Source organism: Lutra lutra, chromosome 1, assembly GCF_902655055.1.
Source record: "Lutra lutra chromosome 1, mLutLut1.2, whole genome shotgun sequence".
Lineage (NCBI taxonomy): Eukaryota > Metazoa > Chordata > Mammalia > Carnivora > Mustelidae > Lutra > Lutra lutra.
The window spans coordinates 152,189,021-152,207,480 of record NC_062278.1 but is presented as its reverse complement, the minus strand read 5'-3'; the positions used below and the strand labels follow the sequence as shown (position 1 = coordinate 152,207,480).

Sequence of the window (18,460 nt, the reverse complement as noted above, 5' to 3'; positions counted from 1 at the left end):
CCTACCGCTCTTCGCTTCCCCACTATTCCTCCCACTTCGTTCTGCACTTGCTTGTTCAACTGCCCACTGACCCCGGTTACCTGCCAGATTCACTTCTTCACCTCTTTCAAGTTTTTACTTAACAATCACCTTCAAAGTGAAACCTTCCTCGGCTACCCAAAGTACTTATCACCACGTAACATCTAATGTTCTCTAACATAAACCTCTTCTTCATTGATTCTTATTTTCTCCACCAGAACATAAGTTACAAGAAGGCAGAGAAATTTATCAGTTTTGTACATTGCTGTATTTCTTGCACTAGAACAATGCCTGGCACACACAGATCTGTTAAAAGACTAAATACACTAGATCGGGGTGGTGGGGGGAGGGTCAGATTCCCTGGTTTTGTAAATAAATTTTTATTGAAATAGTCACGCTCATTGCTTTATGTACTGTCTACATTTGTTTCAGGGCTCTGAGACTGGAAATGAGCAGCTGCCACAGAGGCTGTGGCCACAACGCCTACCTGGCTCTTTCATAGAATGGTCTGCCGACCCCTAATTCCCAGTTGTGGAGCATGTCAAGTTCCGGTTCTAAATGTCTAGGTAACTGAAGTAGATTAATGATGGCCATGTATTCTCTGAAGCTCCTGCTATCAAGAGTTGGAACCTCTTTTCTCACCTCATGAACCAGCCTGGTTTAGTGATCTCCCTCAACCAAGAGCATGGGATAGAAGGGGCATGAGACTTCTGAAGGGCTTCTGCTGAAGCTTCCATGCAGGATCTTCCTGAATGTGGCTGCCATGTCAGGAAGCCTGAGAGAGTCCCCCTTGAAGGTGAGTGGCCCCCACTGAGGATCCAGGCATACAAGGTGGGGAGCCCAGCCCATGCTTCCAACCCACAGAATGGGGAGAAAATAAATGACTTATTTTAAGTAACTTAGCTTTGGTGTGGTTTATTATCTAGTAAAGGCTAACTGACACAATCAAATTTATTAATTATCATTCTTAGATTAGCCCCTCAGGGCGAATTTCTGCTTTTCTTCATATACCTTCATACTATTATAATGGCAGCAGGCTCCTACTTAACTTATTAAATTATATGCAATTTTCTGGGGTTTTTTTGCTGTTATTTCTTGATAACTTAATAAATAAATGTAATAAATATGTTGACTTGTAAAGATTTAAGAGTAGTTTTGAGAAAGTCTGGTTTAGTTACTGTATAATAGAGGTTGGCAAACCATGGCCAGTAGACTGGCCACCTAATTTTGGAAATAAAAAATTATTGAAACAAGGTCATGTCCATTCATTTATGGATTCTCAATGGCTGCTTTCTTGCTCTATTAACAATACTGAGTAGTAATGACAAAGACCATAGAGCCTACAAGCCTACAGTATTTGCTCTCTTGTCCTTTGCAGGAAATGTTTGCCAACCTCTAATGTACAGCACTATTTTGAATCTTATTCACAAAAGTGAAAGAATCTAAGACAGCTATCAAGTACACTTTCAAAGCCCAAACAACTCTCAGTGATTTTCTGGTTTCTTAAGTAAACACCAATTCCAGGGGTTTGATAAACCTAGTAAGAAATGAGTATTTTGATTTCTGACACACCATAAACCAAAGGAGACAAACATAATTTCTTTAGATGCCTCTTTCAAGGTGCTACAGTTTTTTGGCTGCTGCAGTGTGTCAAGTAAATACATCTTTCTGACAGCTCTGCTGGTAAAACGGAGCTGGAATTAATATCCATTATTGAAAGGTCACTGCACAGGGACAAGCCAGCAGCCAGTTCTGAAATGTTAATAACTCTGATATTTTTCAAATGTAAATAAAAAGTCTTCCTTTGTTTTATAATTCTCTCCCCAAATGGTTCATTTAAAAATGAAAATGTTGAAACAAAAAATCTGAACAACATAATGTCATTGCATGCTGGTGATACGGTGGTGACTGTACTTAACAGAGTTAGCATGCTTTGTGGCAGGCCTACCGGGCGGCGGAAACCGTACTGCGATGCACTTCATGTAGTCTAAGATGTCACTAATTGGCAGAAACAGCGCTATTTTATATAACACTAAGAAGGGAAAAAATGCTACCAACCACATTATGTCACACGCTTTATCACCCAGAACCCCATCCTACACTCCATGCAAGTGCTCCCTGAGATTTCCGATGAGTTTCTCACCTATTACCTTTATACATATATAAAAAGGAATATGGGAGTAAAATTAGTTGGTCTCGTTTTTTTCTAAAAAGTTCTTCCCATTTGGAGGAGGACTCTTCTCATTTTTCAATTCAGGATCATTGCTGTCTGTGTTGTTGTGCACATTGTGTACCATCAGAGCACTGGTACAAGAGAGCGTGCCTGGAGCAGACCCTCCCGAGGTCTCTCCCTGTTGCTGGTGCACAGTCTGCAGATGAAACTCTGCTTAGCCACTGGCCCAACACAATGCCTTTATGAGGCACCTGGAAAGCAAGAATAATCATTTCCTCATCTACCTTATCGTTCATTTAGGTGGAGGTGATTTTTAAAGTATTAATGTTGGAAACAGCTCTATGTTCAGAAGAGGGAATTTAACTCTGTAGGAATCGTAATAAATATATAAATCAGTAATCAAATCAGAACCGATCCGAAATAAAGATTAACAAGAAGATTTCATTCAAACCAACCACATACATTCAAAGCCATGCAGTGGCAGGTCGTTAATGACTCTTCACATCATCACACTTCACATCGTCACACTCCTCAAAGGACTCTTAATATGCTCTAGGTTTGCAAACATGCACTGGGTCTTAACCCAACCCCAGAAAAATCAACGCACACATTTAGTAGCCAAGGGGTTTGGAAAGCAGCAGAGCATGATGGAAAATCAGACCTGGCGCTCATCTCCAGAGATGGGAAGCAGACCGTTCTAAAGGCCACAGGAGCCTCTTCCCTTCCCCTCCTTTCTATCCTCTGCTAGCAGGTGCCAGCAAGGAGTTCCCAAAGTCTGTACTCCTGGAATTCACTACCCTTCCTCACCCTGCCATCCTTACTGACTAACCCCTTCAGCCAAAAGACCATGTGGAGTCATCATGCCCACTATCTCTACTTCTGGTGCCACAAGCAGTTTATGATCCCCAGTCATTCATCCACCATCTCCTGCAGTCCAAACACAGACAGTTTTGCAAATCATCTTTCAAGGGCAACACCCTACCCAGTCTCAACCCCTGAACCCCTTCCATTGTGACATCTGCAACAGACCATCAGCAAAACTCCCAATCTGTCCACCTCTCTCTATATTTATCTGAGCAGAGTCGTTTATTTCATACGACTGCTGCTTCTAGACCTCTCTAGACCTGGCAAACGTTTTTCTTTAAGGGCCACAGAACAAATATTTCAGGCTTTATGGGCCATGCAGGTTGAATCTCAACTGTGGACAGTGCCATTATACAACAAAACTACCAAAGACGCATGTAAATGAATAGACATGTCTATGTTCCAACAAAACTATATTTGAAAGAGCAAGCACCCAGCCAGCAGTCTACAGCTCACGACATATCAGATCAACAGTCTCTACCACCTGCTTCTTCTCTCCCAATTGCCATCACTCAGACCACTAAATCACTCCTGCTTATTCCCTGAGCACAATATTAATACTAATGTTACTAACATTATTCCCATTAACTAACACTGTTCTAGCCATAATTACTTTTGTGATTTCCAGTTCACCCCACAAAACCTGGAATGGGGCCAGATACCATGAGAACTGAAGTTTCTCTGGTTGCGGGTAGAGACAGACTTTAAGAAGAAGAAAAAAATTACAAGCGTAAAATTGCTCCTCTGTAGAAGAAGGCCCTTGACACTTAAGCTTCATTAGCTTGATGGTAAATCTGCCTGAGCTTCTTCAGCTGCTCCGGCTCAAACAGTTCATTGAACACAAAATCTCTGTAGCCATTGAGATCACCTCATAAACAATCCTTCCATGCCTGATTTCATACTTCCCTAAGTTCCTGTCCTCTAGCATTTTGTCCTTAATCCTGCCTCAGCCCTGGAATTCCATGCTTTCACAAGCCAGTAGCTGCAATCTCTCTAATCTCAATTTCAGCCATCTAACTCCTCACCCCATCTCCCAACCAGCCAATGGGGCAACTAAGAACCCTATGGGCACTGTTTCACAGTATCCTAATCCTCAGACCAAGTTAGAATGCTTTGAAGGGATTCACGGGTGGGCTTTTGGTTTAATGTAACAAATAGCAGTAAGATTTACAGGACACTGAGTGATGTCACTAAGATGGTGATACAGATTATTCCTGACTCTGCTCCCCTCACAACAAGTGATAACTGTTCAGGAACAAGACACCACTGAGAGAATCCTAGAACACGGAGGTGAGACTGAAGCACACCCTGTTTCAAAGAGACTGAGACAGACCATATCTGAAGAGTAAGAGAAGCAGCTCCACATTGGCCACATTGCCCCTCCCCCAGGCCAGTGTAGCACCCCAGGGAAAGGGCTCTCTGAGCCTTCAATTCAACAGTGGGAAAAAAAGAACCTGCAGGGAAAACCAGCAGCCCCCCAACATTGTGGGTTGCTATGCAGGAGCCCCTGGTCTGATCTCATACCACAAGGATTGCCAAGGGAATCTGTGGAGCTCCGCCAATGGAAGCTTGATTAACAGTGAAGCAGGGAGGGGCTGGTGACATCCAGCACAGGTATCTTGGCAGACTGAGCTTGTTCTTGAGGTGACTAGGTAGTAATCTCAATGAATGGCTCTGCTGAGTCACAGCCTTACCTGCTATGAAAAGTGATTTCAAGTACAATCTGACCAGTAGGGCTAGTGACAGCTGAAAGCAGTGTGGACCAGTGGCACTTGAGCCAACAGGCAGGTGAGCAGACGGACCTTATCACCCACAGAGAAAAAGCCAGAACTGGGTATGGAGCATCCTGTACTAGACATGAGCAGGGGGATTCATTCACAGCCAAGGCTGAGGGTCATTCCTGACCCTTCTCAACTGGAGAGGCTGTTTGGAATTGAGAGTAGCCTGGCACAGACCCTCCATGTTGTATTCATGCAAGAAGCAACATAGCTTCATCCACTATGGGAGTGTCATTTGGCCTCATCTGACCAGATGGGCTGTAACAAATCCTAGAAGCTGTGCAACCTGATGGCACATGAGCCAAGAGATGGGCAAGCAGGGAGAAAAGTTTGCAGAGCAAAGCCAGTGGCCTTGTTCAGTCAGAGAACTTGGGATGTAAGTTGGCTTGACTTAAGACAACAATGAGCTTTACCAGCTTTAGAGCCGCTTCTCCTACTGTCCCCAGACAGGAAATCTAGTTCAAAGCCTGCTGATTCCTGAATATAGCCTTCAGCCAATCTAACCAGGGAACCTAACAAGAGCATGCAGGAAATTTTAGAGCCCATTCAATAAGACACGTACAGTGGTCCATGAGCAAAGAGCACAGCCCATGGTTTCCCCCATCTGTAGAGCAAAACTGGTGTCCTCACATGACCGAGGAATTCAGGACACAGCTTCACCTAATTCACATTCCCAAATGAGCTACACAAGTGCTGAGCACCATCCTGCTGCCCTGGCCAGAGCAGGCAAGCTAATTCATAGCCCCAACTAGTCCCCAGTCTTGACCATCTAGTAAGCCTAATCAAAGAATCCAACCAACCAGGGAGCCCATCCCACAGCCTCACTCAAGTAGGGAATGGAGCCAGCAGTCCTAACCAACTGTTCTGTGCCTGTGGCACATCTCCTCCATCGCTGTCCTCAAAGGACAAATAGCTGCCTTATCACAAAATAGACCAAAATAGCCCATCCCACCTGCCCAAGGTCATTACCAGCAGACACACCCAGAAACCCAAACTGGGCTAACTGGTGAAGATTAATCTCTGCCAAAGCAAAGTTGTAAACTTGAGGATATTGATTACTCAAATGTGTGGATATCAACCCAAAGAATCAGGATCATGAAAAGTCAAGTGAAGATGACAACACCAAAGGAAACTAATACAGCTCCAATAACTGGCCCCCCAAAATGGAGATCTCTGAACTGTCAGACAAAGAATTCATAATAAGCCTTTTAAGGAAGCTTAGTGAACTATAAGACAACACAGACAAGTAAATGAATTAGGAAAACAATGCATGAACAAAACAAGAAGTTCAACAAGGAAATAGAAACCATCAAAAAACCAAACAAATGGAAATCCTAGATTGAAAAATACAATAACTAAACTGATGAACTCAATAGAGTTTCTAGTAATATAGAAGAAAGAACCAGTGATCTGGAGTATAGGACATGGTAATACAAAGTCGCAAAAGGAAAAAGCAACAAAAAAGTGAAATACCCTATATGAATTATGGGGGCACTATGAAAGGAAACAATATTCACATTATGGAGATTCCAGAATGAGAAGAGAAAGAACAAAAAGTATATTTAAAGCAACAATGGCTGAAAACTTCCAGAAGCTGGGGAGAGAAATGGACATCTCTATGTCTGAGGCCCAAAGGACCCCAAATAGGGTGAACCTGAATAGAGTTACAGAGGCACACTCCAATTAAATTGTCAAAAGCCAAAAACAAAGAAAGAATTTAAAGAACAGCAAGAGAAAAGAAGGAAGTTAAATACAAGGGAGCCCCCTACAAGACTACTGACAAATTTCTAAGCAGAAACTTTCAGGCAAGGAGTGAATGGGATGGCATATTTAAAATACTGAAAGAGAATAACTGTCAACCAAGAATTCTATACCTCATGAAGCTGTCTTCCAGAAATGAAGGATGAATAAGGACTTTCCTAAACCAGCAAAAAGAGTTCATTACCATCAGAAATGCCTTCCAATAAATGCTAAAGGAAATTCTTTGAGTGGAAGTAAAATGTAAATAGTAAAAGTGAAAGTAAAAGTAAAGTAAAAGTAAAATATCATCATAAAAATACAAAAAGAGTACAAATCTCACTGGCAATGGTTTAAGTATATAATCATAGATTCTGCAATATGGTAATAGTGGTGAATAATTCACTTACAACTCTAGTTCGCAAGTTTAAAAAAATAATGTATTAAAAATAATAACTGCAATAGTCTGTTATTAATTACACATAAAAAACACATAAATTGTAACAGCAATAACCTGAGAGAAGTAAAATTGCCAAGTTTAAAAATTCTACTGAAGTTGTTATCAGCTTAAAATAGGGTGTTACAAGTTTGAAATATCTTATGTAAGCTTTATGGTAACCACAAGGAAAGAACCCATAATAATTACACAAATAACATAATAAAGAATTCAAAGCAAAGAGATGGTAAAAGACATGAAAACGCAAAAAAAGCAGGATAAGAAACAAAGAATAATGAATCTATAAGATAACCAGAAACAATCAACAGAGAGGCAAAGGTAACTCGCTATCTATCAATATTTAGTGAAACAGATTAAATTATCTAATTAAAGGACATAGAATGCATTAAAAAAACCCAACAATATGCTGGCTACGAAAGACTTCACTGAGAGTGAGGGATAAAAAAGGACATTTTCATTAAATGGTAACTAAAAAAAGCAGGATCAGCCTTACTTATATCAGACAAAATGAATTTCAATGAAAAATGATCAAAAGAGCCAAAGAAGATCATTATATAATGAAGAAGAGGTCAATACATGAAGATATGACAATTATAAATAAGAGATGCTTAACTCTAGAAAACAAACTGAGGGTTGGAGGGGTGGAGGATAGGGGGATGGGGTAATTGGGCAATGGGCATTAAGGAGGGCATTTGATGTTATGAGCACTGTGAGTTCTATGCAACTGATGAATCACTAAATTCAACCCCTGAAATTAATAATAGAGTATATGCTAATTGAGTTTAAATAAAAAATTTTAAAAATTTATTTGCCAAACATAGGAGCTTCTAAATATATAAAGCAAAAACAGATGTAAAAGGAGAAATAACAGCAATACAATAATAGTTACTTTAATACCCTACTGTCAACAATTGATAAACTATCCAGACAGACAATCCATAAGGAAACAGATTTGAACAACACTGGAGACCAAACAGAGCTAACAGACATACACAGAACATTCTAACCGACAACAGCAGGATACACAGTCTCCTTGAATGCACATTGACCACGTTCTAAGATAGACCATGCATAAGGCCACAAAATAAGTCTTAGAAAATTTAAAAGGACTGAAATAATATCAAGTACCTTCTCTGGTCACAGTGGCATGAAACTAAAAATCAGTAACAATGGGAAAACGAAAATTCACAAATACATGGAAATTCAACACTCTCCTGAACAATCAATGGCTCAAAGAAGAATTACAGGTGAAATTTAAAACAAAGTTTGAGACAAATAGAAATAGAAATATATCAGAATTTATGGGATACAGCAAAAGTAGTTCTAAGAGGGAAGTTCGCAGTACTAAAACTTACATTAAGAAGCAAGAAAGAGGGCGCCTGGGTGGCCTCAGTGGGTTAAAGCCTCTGCCTTCAGCTCAGGTCATGATCCCAGGGTTCTAGGATCGAGCCCCACATCGGGCTCTCTGCTCAGCAGGGAGCCTGCTTCCTCCTCTTTCTCTCTGTCTGCCCCTCTGCCTACTTGTCTCTCTCTGTCAAATAAATAAATAAAATCTTAAAAAAAAAAAAAGTGAGAAAGACCCCAAAGAAACAACCTAAATCTACACCTTAAGAAGACAGAAAAAGACAAACCAACTAATAATGTAATGGCATCGTACAGTGACAGATGGGAGCTACACTTGTGATGAGCACAGTATAATGTATAGACTTGTCGAATCACTATGTTACACACTAGAAACTAACTATACCTCAATAAAAAAAAAAGAACTGATCCCAAAGAAAATAAAAAAGATTAGAATATACATAAATGAAATAGAAAACAGAAAAACAGTAGAAAAGGTTAACCAAACTAATAGTTGGTTATTTTGAAAAGATAAACAAAATTGACAAACCCTTAGTTAGATTAACTAAAAGAGAGAGGGAGGGAGGGAGGGAGGAAAGAAGAGAGAGAGAAATGACTTGAATCAACAAAATTGTAAATGAAAAAGGAGGTATTGCAATGGATATCACAGAAATTCAATATATCATTAAGAGGCTACTATGAACCAACAATACACCAATGAACTAGAAAACTTAAAAGGAATGGAAAAATTCTTAGAAGTCTACAATTTACCAAGACTAAATCAGGAAGAAATAGAAAATTTGAACAGACTGATTACTATAATGAATCAGTAAGCAAAAACCTCCCAATGAAGTAAAGCCCAGGACCAGATGGCTTCACTGGTGAATTTTATCAAACATTGAAAGAATACCAACTCTTTTCAAGTGCTTCCAAAAAATCAAAGTAGCAGGAAACATTCCTGAATTCATTTTATAAAGCCAGAATTTATCCTGTTATCAAAACTACAACAGGACACTACTAAGAAAGAAAACTAAAGGCCAATATCCTTGATGAATACAGATGCAAAAATTATCAACAAAATACTAACAAACCAAAGTCAGTAGCACATTAAAAAGGATCGTTCACCATGATCTAGTGGGATTCAAGGATAGTTCAACATACACAAAATCAATGTGATACATCACATTAACAGAATGGAAAGAAAGAACATATGATCATCTTAACAGACACAGAAAAAGCATTTGACAAAATTCAACATCCACTCATGATAAAATCTAACAAATTAGGCATCAAAAGAAAAAGCCATATATGACAAGCTTATAGTTTAACATCATCCTCAATAGTGAAAAAGACAGGGTGCCCATTCCCACCAACATAGTACTAAAAGTCCTCACTAGAACAATCAGGGAAGAAAAAGAAATAAGAGTCACTACAAAGGCATGTGAAAGGAATGGCAAACAAAGAAGTAAAACTGTCTCTATTTGTAGATGACATTATTTTATATAAAGAATCTCTAAAGACCCAACCAAAAAACCGTTAGATGTCATCAGCAAATCAATAAAGTTGCAGGATAAAAGATTAACAAAAATTCAGTAGCATTTCTATATGATAACAAGAAAGAAATCAATCCCAATTCCAATAGCATCAAAAGCAACAAAATGCTTAGGAATAAATTTAAGTAAAGAAATGAAAGATATCTACTCCAAAAAATACAAGACGTTAACTAAAGAAACTGAAGAAGAAAGGAAGAAATGGAAAGGTATCTTATGTTCACGGATTGGAAGAATTAATAGTGTTAAAATGTCAAAAATACCAAAAGCCATCAATATATTTAATGCAATCCCTATGAAGATACCAATGACATTTTTACAGAAGTAGAAGAAACACTCCTAAAAAACTTTTGTGCAGCATAAGAAACCATCAAGAAACTGAAAAGACAGCCTATTAAGTGAGAAAAAATATTTGAAAATCATATATCTGATAAGGGGCTAATATCCAGAATATATAAAGAAATCCTACAACTCAATAGCAAAAAAAAATGTAACCCAATTGAAAAATGGGTAAAGAGGGGGCGCCTGGGTTGCTCAGTGGTTAAAGCCTCTGCCTTTGGCTCGGGTCATGATCTCAGGGTCCTGGGATCGAGTCCCGCGTCGGGGTCTCTGCTCGGCAGGGAGCCTGCCTCCTCCTCCTGTCTCTCTCTGCCTGCCTCTCTGCCTACTTGTGATCTGTCAAAAAAAAAAAATCTTAAAAAAAAATGGGTAAAGAACCTGAACATGCATTTCTCCAAAAGGTGAACAGGTAAGTGAAAAGATGCTCAACATCACTAGTTACTAGAAAAATGCAAATTAAAACCACAGTGAGATACCATCTTCTGGCTATTAGGATGGACACCATCAAAAAGACAAGGGCTAACAAATGCTGGCATGGATGAGAAAAAGGACCCTTGAGCACTGTTGGCGAGAAAGTAAATTGGTGCAGCCACTATGGAAAACAAGATGGAGGCTCCTCAAAAAGGAAAAAAAAATAGACCTATCAAATGATCCAGCAATTCTGAGAATATATCCATAGGACAAAAACACTCAAAAAGATGTCTGCACCTGCATGTTCAAAGTAGCATTATTTATAATAGCCAGACATGAAAAAAACCTCAGTATCTATCAACCAATAAGTGGATAAAGAAGTTATGGAGTGTGCATGTATGTCTGTGTATGCATGTATGTGGTTACATACATCATACATACATACATAGGTGGAGGGTGGGGGGAGGAGGAATAGGAAAAAGGTGGTAAAAAGGCACAAGCCCCCAGCTGTAGAAAAACAAGTAAGTACTAGGGATATAATAATATACAACATGATGACTACAGCTAACATTGCTGTACAACATATAGGAAAACTGTTGAATAAATACTAAGAGTTCTCACTATAAGGAAAAAATTTGCCCATCTTCTTTTTCTTTTTATTCCACATATAGGAGAAGATGGATGTTAGCTGAACTTATAGTGGTAATCATTTCACAGTATATGCAAATCAAACCAGTATGCTGTATGCCCTAAACTTACACATTGTTGTTATGTCAGTTATTTCTCAATAAAACTGGAAAAAAATTATAAGAAACTAACAAAGATTTCACTAGATTTACACTGTAAGAAGCACCATAGATTTGGACTAAAAAGAACAGGGATAATTCCTTTGAGAATGAAAAGAGGTTGTAGAGCCCCAAACATCTATGGACAGGAATCAGGCTTAGAACCTTACTCAGCTACAATGATGAGTCATCTTTAGAACAAGAGCAACGATCCAGAAGTTAGAGGTAAGAGGCAAGGAGAAGTATTTGCAGGGAGAACTACTCTCAAAGCAAAAGATATTTTTCTTCCCCTGTGGAACAAAGGGAAATCAGGAAATACGTTTGCCAAGATTTCAACATTGTCATGCATCAGTGACTGCTATGTCCTTTTAGTTTTTCCTTTTATTTATTTATTTTTTTTAAAGATTTTATTTATTTATTTGACAGAGATCACAAGTAGGCAGAGAGAGAAAGGGAGAGAGATTGAGGAGGAAGCAGACTCCCTGCTAAGCAGGGACCCTGGGATCATGACCTGAGCCGAAAGCAGAGTCTTTAACCCATTAAGCCACCCAGGTGTCCCTAGTTTTTCCTTTTAAATGAGAGTTTCTATGAGGGCATTTCTTTATCTCCTCATCGGAGTCTAGAGATGTGGCAGAGCAAATAACTTGTGTCCTTAGTTCATAAGTCTTCAAGTTTGAGAGGACCAAAATTCAAGGAGCTACACCTACCAAAAACCCAAGGGGTCTCATGATATCTAGACTTAATTTAGATGACAACACCCTAGTTATGAAGCCTTGAAGAAACCAAGATATCCTTCAGCTGGGGAATGGATTTAGAAAAAAAAAAAATTAAAAAAAAAAAAAACAACAACTGTGGTATATCCGGACAAATGGAGTATTACTCAGTGCTGAAAAGAAATGAGTTAACAAGTCATGGAAAGACATGGAGGAACCAGAAATGCATATCACTAGGTGAAAGTCACCAATCCTAAAAAGCTACATACTCTAGGATTCCAACAGTGCCATTCTGGAAAAAACAATACTAGAGAGACAATAAAAAGACAATTAGAAGGGGAAGATATAAATGGGGGCAGGGGTTATATGGGAAATTTTTGTACCTACCTCTCAATGTAGTTTTAAACCTAAAACTGGTCTAAAAAAATAAAGTCTTATAACAGTTTTTAATCTTAATGTTATAGATATGCACAAGATGTAACATAAAGCCACCCTCAACTCATCCGATCTCATTTTCTAAGATGTCTTGGACTAAATGTTTTTATTCTGACTGACAGCAATAAGTCTAACTACCATGCTCACACTCGTACTTCTTGGTTTATCATCTGTAACAGTGTCTATAGGAGGAAGGAAACTTTGAGCCCTAAAGGAAAATAAATGAACTTAGAGAAACTACCACAATCCAACCACATTTCCTATTTTTCACTGATAACATTATTATTCATAGATTCTTAAATATCTATTTTGATTCATCACCTTTGAATAGCACTTCTTGACTCCCTGCTATACATGATGAGGAAAATAACAAATAGGCAGAAATCAAGACTCAAAATGGATTCTAAGGAGCATTTACCTTGTTCATAAAGTAGCTTCATATTTGAATCTTTGCAGGCAACCAGATTGTTGAGCAATGCAATCACACTTTGCATGGTGTTACCCAGAATGTTCTCCTGATGTTCCTGCAATAGATCACAATTTCCATCATAACTATATAGAATTCCAAATACATCATGATAGAGACAAGTGGTCAAATGACCTCCGTCCCTTCAGTCTTTGCATAAGGTTAAACAATTATCTTTCTGTGCTTTAATGAAGCAGACCCTTCTGCGTTATGGCACTCCCCATCAGGGTGTTAAGTCAGAGGGGAGGCAGCATGAACCCTTCAGGATACCAGCACCGCACCATGCACTCCCTTACCCACGAGCTGATGACAACCACACAGCCTCTGGGCTTTAGCTGGGGGACAGGGGTCTTAGAGTGACTAGGAATCAATCACATGGAGCTTAGGAGACCACACACCTGAAAGTGACTGGGGTCACAAAATAAAGCTACCACGTCTCAGAGTGACAGATGCAGCAGGGTGACCAGGAAACCCTGGATGGACACATGGTTTTCAAAGCTTACAGAAACACCAGCCCTGCATCTGCTTCTGAAGTTGCTCTGTCTCCAGATGTGTGCCTCCCAGCCATGCCAGCCACCTGATGTTCCAAGTCTCACCATCTAGTTCTTCGCTTGATCTGAGACAAGGGGTTTGCTTTGCAAACCCCGTGCCTAACAATTTCTACCCTTCTTTAGAAACACACACACTTAAGAGTAGATGTTCATGTTTGAATGTTCCACTGACACCAGTTTAAGAAGATGAATATGGAAGCGATGGTCTGCCACCAATTTCATCTAATTATTCATACAGCTGGTTGGAAGGAAGGGGTGATTAATAAGCACAAGATGACACAACATGTTATTCATGATAAAGTAACTAACGATACATAGGAAAAGAGAAGCTAATACATCTTTTTCGTTTTCTTTTTCTTTTTCTTTTTTTGGTCCCATTCGATAAAATAACACATTCTGCTCCTTGTTCAAAGACCAGCCTGTCAGCAAATACAGGGCAGTTTTGCTGGAGATAAATCTATTGTTCCTTCACTATATACATTTCTTATGATTAAATGTACCTTTTCTATGATGTTCTTGGTAATATTTTCGCCTCCCTATGAAGCCAATACTTTCGTTTTCCCTTGTACTCATGGGGTGAGCACCACTTGCTGATATCGGCATTTCCTTTCATACAAAAGCCAACTATCCAAATCCCCATTACCCCGAACACTACAAATCCAGGACTGTTCCCTAGCCAAACAGGTTCTTGGAGTCCTGCCCTGGAGGTTCCAGAGTCCCTGCAAAATGAAGGCCTCTCCCAACCCCACAACTCAGTCTACAGAGGGGCAGAAAGCCAAGGTGCACTCTTGATCATTTAAAGCCCCAGCCCACCGTGCTACTCGGGATCTGCCGGATAAAATATTTGATGCAGGAAATAAAAGAGACCAATAATCCTATAACTAGACTGGGAGAAATGGTTCGTTTTCTTTTCTAGTCATTATAAAAAACAATTGTTGTTTTTTAGTTTCTTTGTTGTTGGATTTCAAGCCATTCATAAACTATGAACTCTGTTTGATATAAAGTGAGGAGTTTGTAAAAATTATAGTAGAGAATCCTATTTACGTACTCTTCTCTCTTATAGCTGTATTTATCTACAGATATATCTACAATCTTTGTCTTGTAAATGTATATATTTACAAATATATATTACAAAATAAATATATTTTTGTATATAACACATATATAATATATTATAAATATATATTTACACACATAAATTAAATTTACATGTACATTTAAATATATGTATATGTGTGTGTGTATATATATATATATACACACACACATATACATACATACATTTATCTCCTACATAGTGTTGGGGAGGAAGAGCATGGAACAGAGTCCTTGCTCCTGCTCGAGATGATGCTGCAGTTCTCCAGGTGGACTGACAGCTACTGCTATGGCCCAGGTCATCATTTCCCCCAGAAAGAATGAAATACATAATAGTTGAGAAGGTATAAAAATGAGTTAAACACACTTCCATTAACTTCTATCAAATTGAGTTATTTCATTTCTCTTAGCAACTTTAATAAGATTTGTTCCTGCTGTTCACAAGTGTATTAGCCTACAGGGGATAAACAATGCATTGAAAAACACCACGGTTACTTAAAGTGAGAGTAGAGGATTATAGGAAGGGAGAAAACAAGGGGTAAATATGTGGGGCCAGAGTTGTTCTCGGGGACTCTGCAAGCCTGGTGTAAAGACAAGTGGGAAGCTCAAGTTTGGTTCAAAGACCCCAACCCAAGCCAGAGGCGAGGGATGATCCTGATGAAAGACTGGGTCCCCATCAGATGCTCCTCTAAGGCAGCCCCTCCTCCCAGAAAGGTATGACTGAGTTCCAAGGTAAAAAGATTATAACAGAAGGCTAGGTAAAGACCTGATGTCTCTTTTCTTTCCTTTCCTTTCCTTTCCTTTTTAAATCCCCACGGCTTATGAATAAAAGCAAGGAACACATACAAGTAAAGCTGTGTAAGGAGAGAAAGCAGCAGCCGATGACTTGCAACAGAGCCTTTGGCACGGTCAGGGGCTCAGGCAACAGTGGCCTCCGTGCTGATCTTAGCCCAGTGGTGGCAGAGCAGCCACGAAGGCCTACAAGGGGCAGGGGGGAGACAAGGCAGTGCTAACAGTTTGCTGATGGGACACTGTGTGCCACAGCCCATACCCCAGGCATATAACCTATATCACTGTCTCATCTGATCTTCACAGAAACATCGAAGTGGCTACATTCTCCCCTTCCTATAGATACAGACAATGAGGTTAGCGAGGTGACGTGTAACTTGCCAAGGATCACCCAGCTCTTCAAAGCTGAAGCTAGGACTGGGTCTGTGGGGTGGTGGAAGCCATGTACCTCATCGCCATGCAGCATTGCCTGGTGACCCACAGTGATGGGCACAAGAGAGGAGAGACGGGGGAGGGGATGAGAGCTTCCAGCCCATCAGCACATCCCAGGGTAGCCCGTACAACCTGAGGACCCACAGGGTAAGGTGGGAGGAATCTAAAGGATGCAGATTGGGGTGTGGGGGGAGAAAGAAGCAGAGAAACACTGAATTGGGGCTGCTATGGTAGCGCTGTCCTGCCTGTGCCACCACTGCTGGCCTCTCCTGGTTTCACAAGTGCCCTCCGTAGATATCACCATGCTGTAAGACACAGAACCTAGGAAGCCAGTGGAGGTGCCAGGCAACTAGAAGAAAGAAAAGAATAAGCATAAGCATATTACTCCAAAAACTGGAAGTACATACAACAGCCCCATTGCTCAGACACTCCGCATGAACCTCGACCACTGGGTAAGAAAGGCAGAAGAGCTCATCAGAGAAGGCATCACTGACGACATGCAAAGCCATGGAAGGCCATCCCACTGCATTTTAAGATTATGATGAAATACTTAACTCCTTTATCCATAACCCATCAATAAGCACAGCTGACCTAATTTGTGTGCTTAATGCCGTAGTATATGGACATTTAATAAACAGAACACTTGAGAGTACTAATAAAACATAGCATTTGCCAGTAGAGATAATTGGAATTGAAGCAGCAAAATCCTCATGTATGGCAACATAGATGAAACAACTTCATTAAAATGTACAGCTTCAGCAAATGAAAGGCAGGGGAGCACTGGACCCTGAAGAATCAGCCTTCTCAAAACTAATTGCTTCAGTGCTTAAAGAGGACAGCTCTGAACTACCAAGGGCACGGCAAGGAAACACTCCTGAAAAATGATCAGCCTTCCCAGAGCAGCTTCACTGTAAACAAAGCATTATACTTTCTTCTAATATCTGAGGACAGAAATGGCATTCAAAGACGTCAGATGGCCAGACTCTAAAGTTTGGCAGGGCTCTCAATCGTCAAGGCAGGAAACACCTTTAGCAATCGAAAGTAACAATGAGCAATGGTCACTCTCTTTTGCCCTTGGTATGGGGTCAGAATTCCAAAGAGGGCAAAATAAAAGACAAGCACTGGTCCTGGGGAGGTTGGAAACTGAGAGGAGGCAGAAAAACAGAAGCACATGCAAGGATTGTGAACGTGAAATGTATAATCTCTGGGAAATAAACATAGGGCACGTCCTATTTCAACACACAGTGAGATCACATTTCAGGGGGAAACTTTTTGCACGTTGCACGACAGGATGCTAGTCTACTACACATGTGCTGGGACAGAGCACAAAGGTAAAAGAAATAGAGTGGGTGTCCGCTCACTTTCCTTTTTATACCTTCTCCCATAAAGCTAGATTCCTAGACATCTGGAACCCACGGAAGACTCTTCAGAGCATTCAGATGAAATCAGTGTATCAGAGTGGAAGAGGACACTCTTTCATATTACTGATTTTTCACAAGACTGTACCGCACACAGCTCCAATCCAATGGGATCCAAACTGAATTCATCCTGTCCTTTCCCCTCACACATCATCCTCTGGCTTCCTGAACCAATGAAGAGCTCTACCATCTGTCTATCATGCAGCCATAAATCCTGGAATCACCTGGGACAGCCGCCTCTCTCCCGCCTCCACATCCCATCTGCAATGAATTCCCCTTGATTCTCCATGGGCCTCCTCTTGCAGCTCTCCTCTGCTAAAGATAAGGTGGCTGTGTCGTATTTGGCCGGGGCTGCCACAAGCTTCTAGTGGAGTCTCTCCTTCTCGCCTCCTGTCCTCCACTACTAACCAGGCTCCTTTTTCTTGAGTGACAAGACTCATCCCCATTCCCAGGGCTTAAACCTGGGGCCTGAAGGCCCAGGGAGTATATTAGAGTCCACTGTAGTCCCAAGGTGGAGGGCCATTTCTCCCACCATCCCATTTGTCCAGAGCCCCAGGGGGATTCTAAGGCCTGAGGGGAGAGAGGACATGAGAACCAGGGGATGGCAGAAGCAAGGGCATTGTAGCTCCACTGCTCTCAATCCCAGGGAAGTATCATATTATGATTTGGGAAATATTCTTATGATTTATTGAACCAAATTCTGACTCCTGTGGGTAAGGAAAAGGGAAGGGAACAAGCTGAAGGAGCACAAATTTAAAATCAATCTCCAGGGGCGCCTGGGTGGCTCAGTGGGTTAGGCCTCTGCCTTCGGCTCAGGTCATGATCCCAGGGTCCTGGGATCGAGCCCTGCATTGGGCTCTCTGCTCAGCGGGGAGCCTGCTTCCTCCTCTCCCTCTCTCTGCCTGCCTCTCTGATTACTTGTGATCTCTGCCTGTCAAATAAATAAATAAATCTTAAAAAAAAAATAAAATCAATCTCCACTCGTTTACCTTATAAATAGATATATGGGATTTCCTGGGAAGCAAGGCCCAGATATGGGCATCTGAAGCGAGATTGTTTCAGGTGTGATCATATTGGGGCTGGGGCGACTACCACTGGGCATTTGCTC

The 18,460-nt window shown here is 40.5% G+C and overlaps 1 protein-coding gene across 2 annotated transcripts in view; it reads right to left on the bottom strand.

The window, feature by feature from the left end:
• ULK4 (unc-51 like kinase 4) overlaps nucleotides 1-18,460 on the bottom strand; it is a 677,717-nt gene that overhangs the window by 288,046 nt on the left and 371,211 nt on the right. For both annotated transcript variants that reach the window (XM_047739616.1, XM_047739608.1), the window contains exon 32: nucleotides 13,020-13,125. In XM_047739616.1, the coding sequence (XP_047595572.1) occupies nucleotides 13,020-13,125 (106 nt within the window). The remainder of the gene's footprint in view (nucleotides 1-13,019; nucleotides 13,126-18,460) is intronic.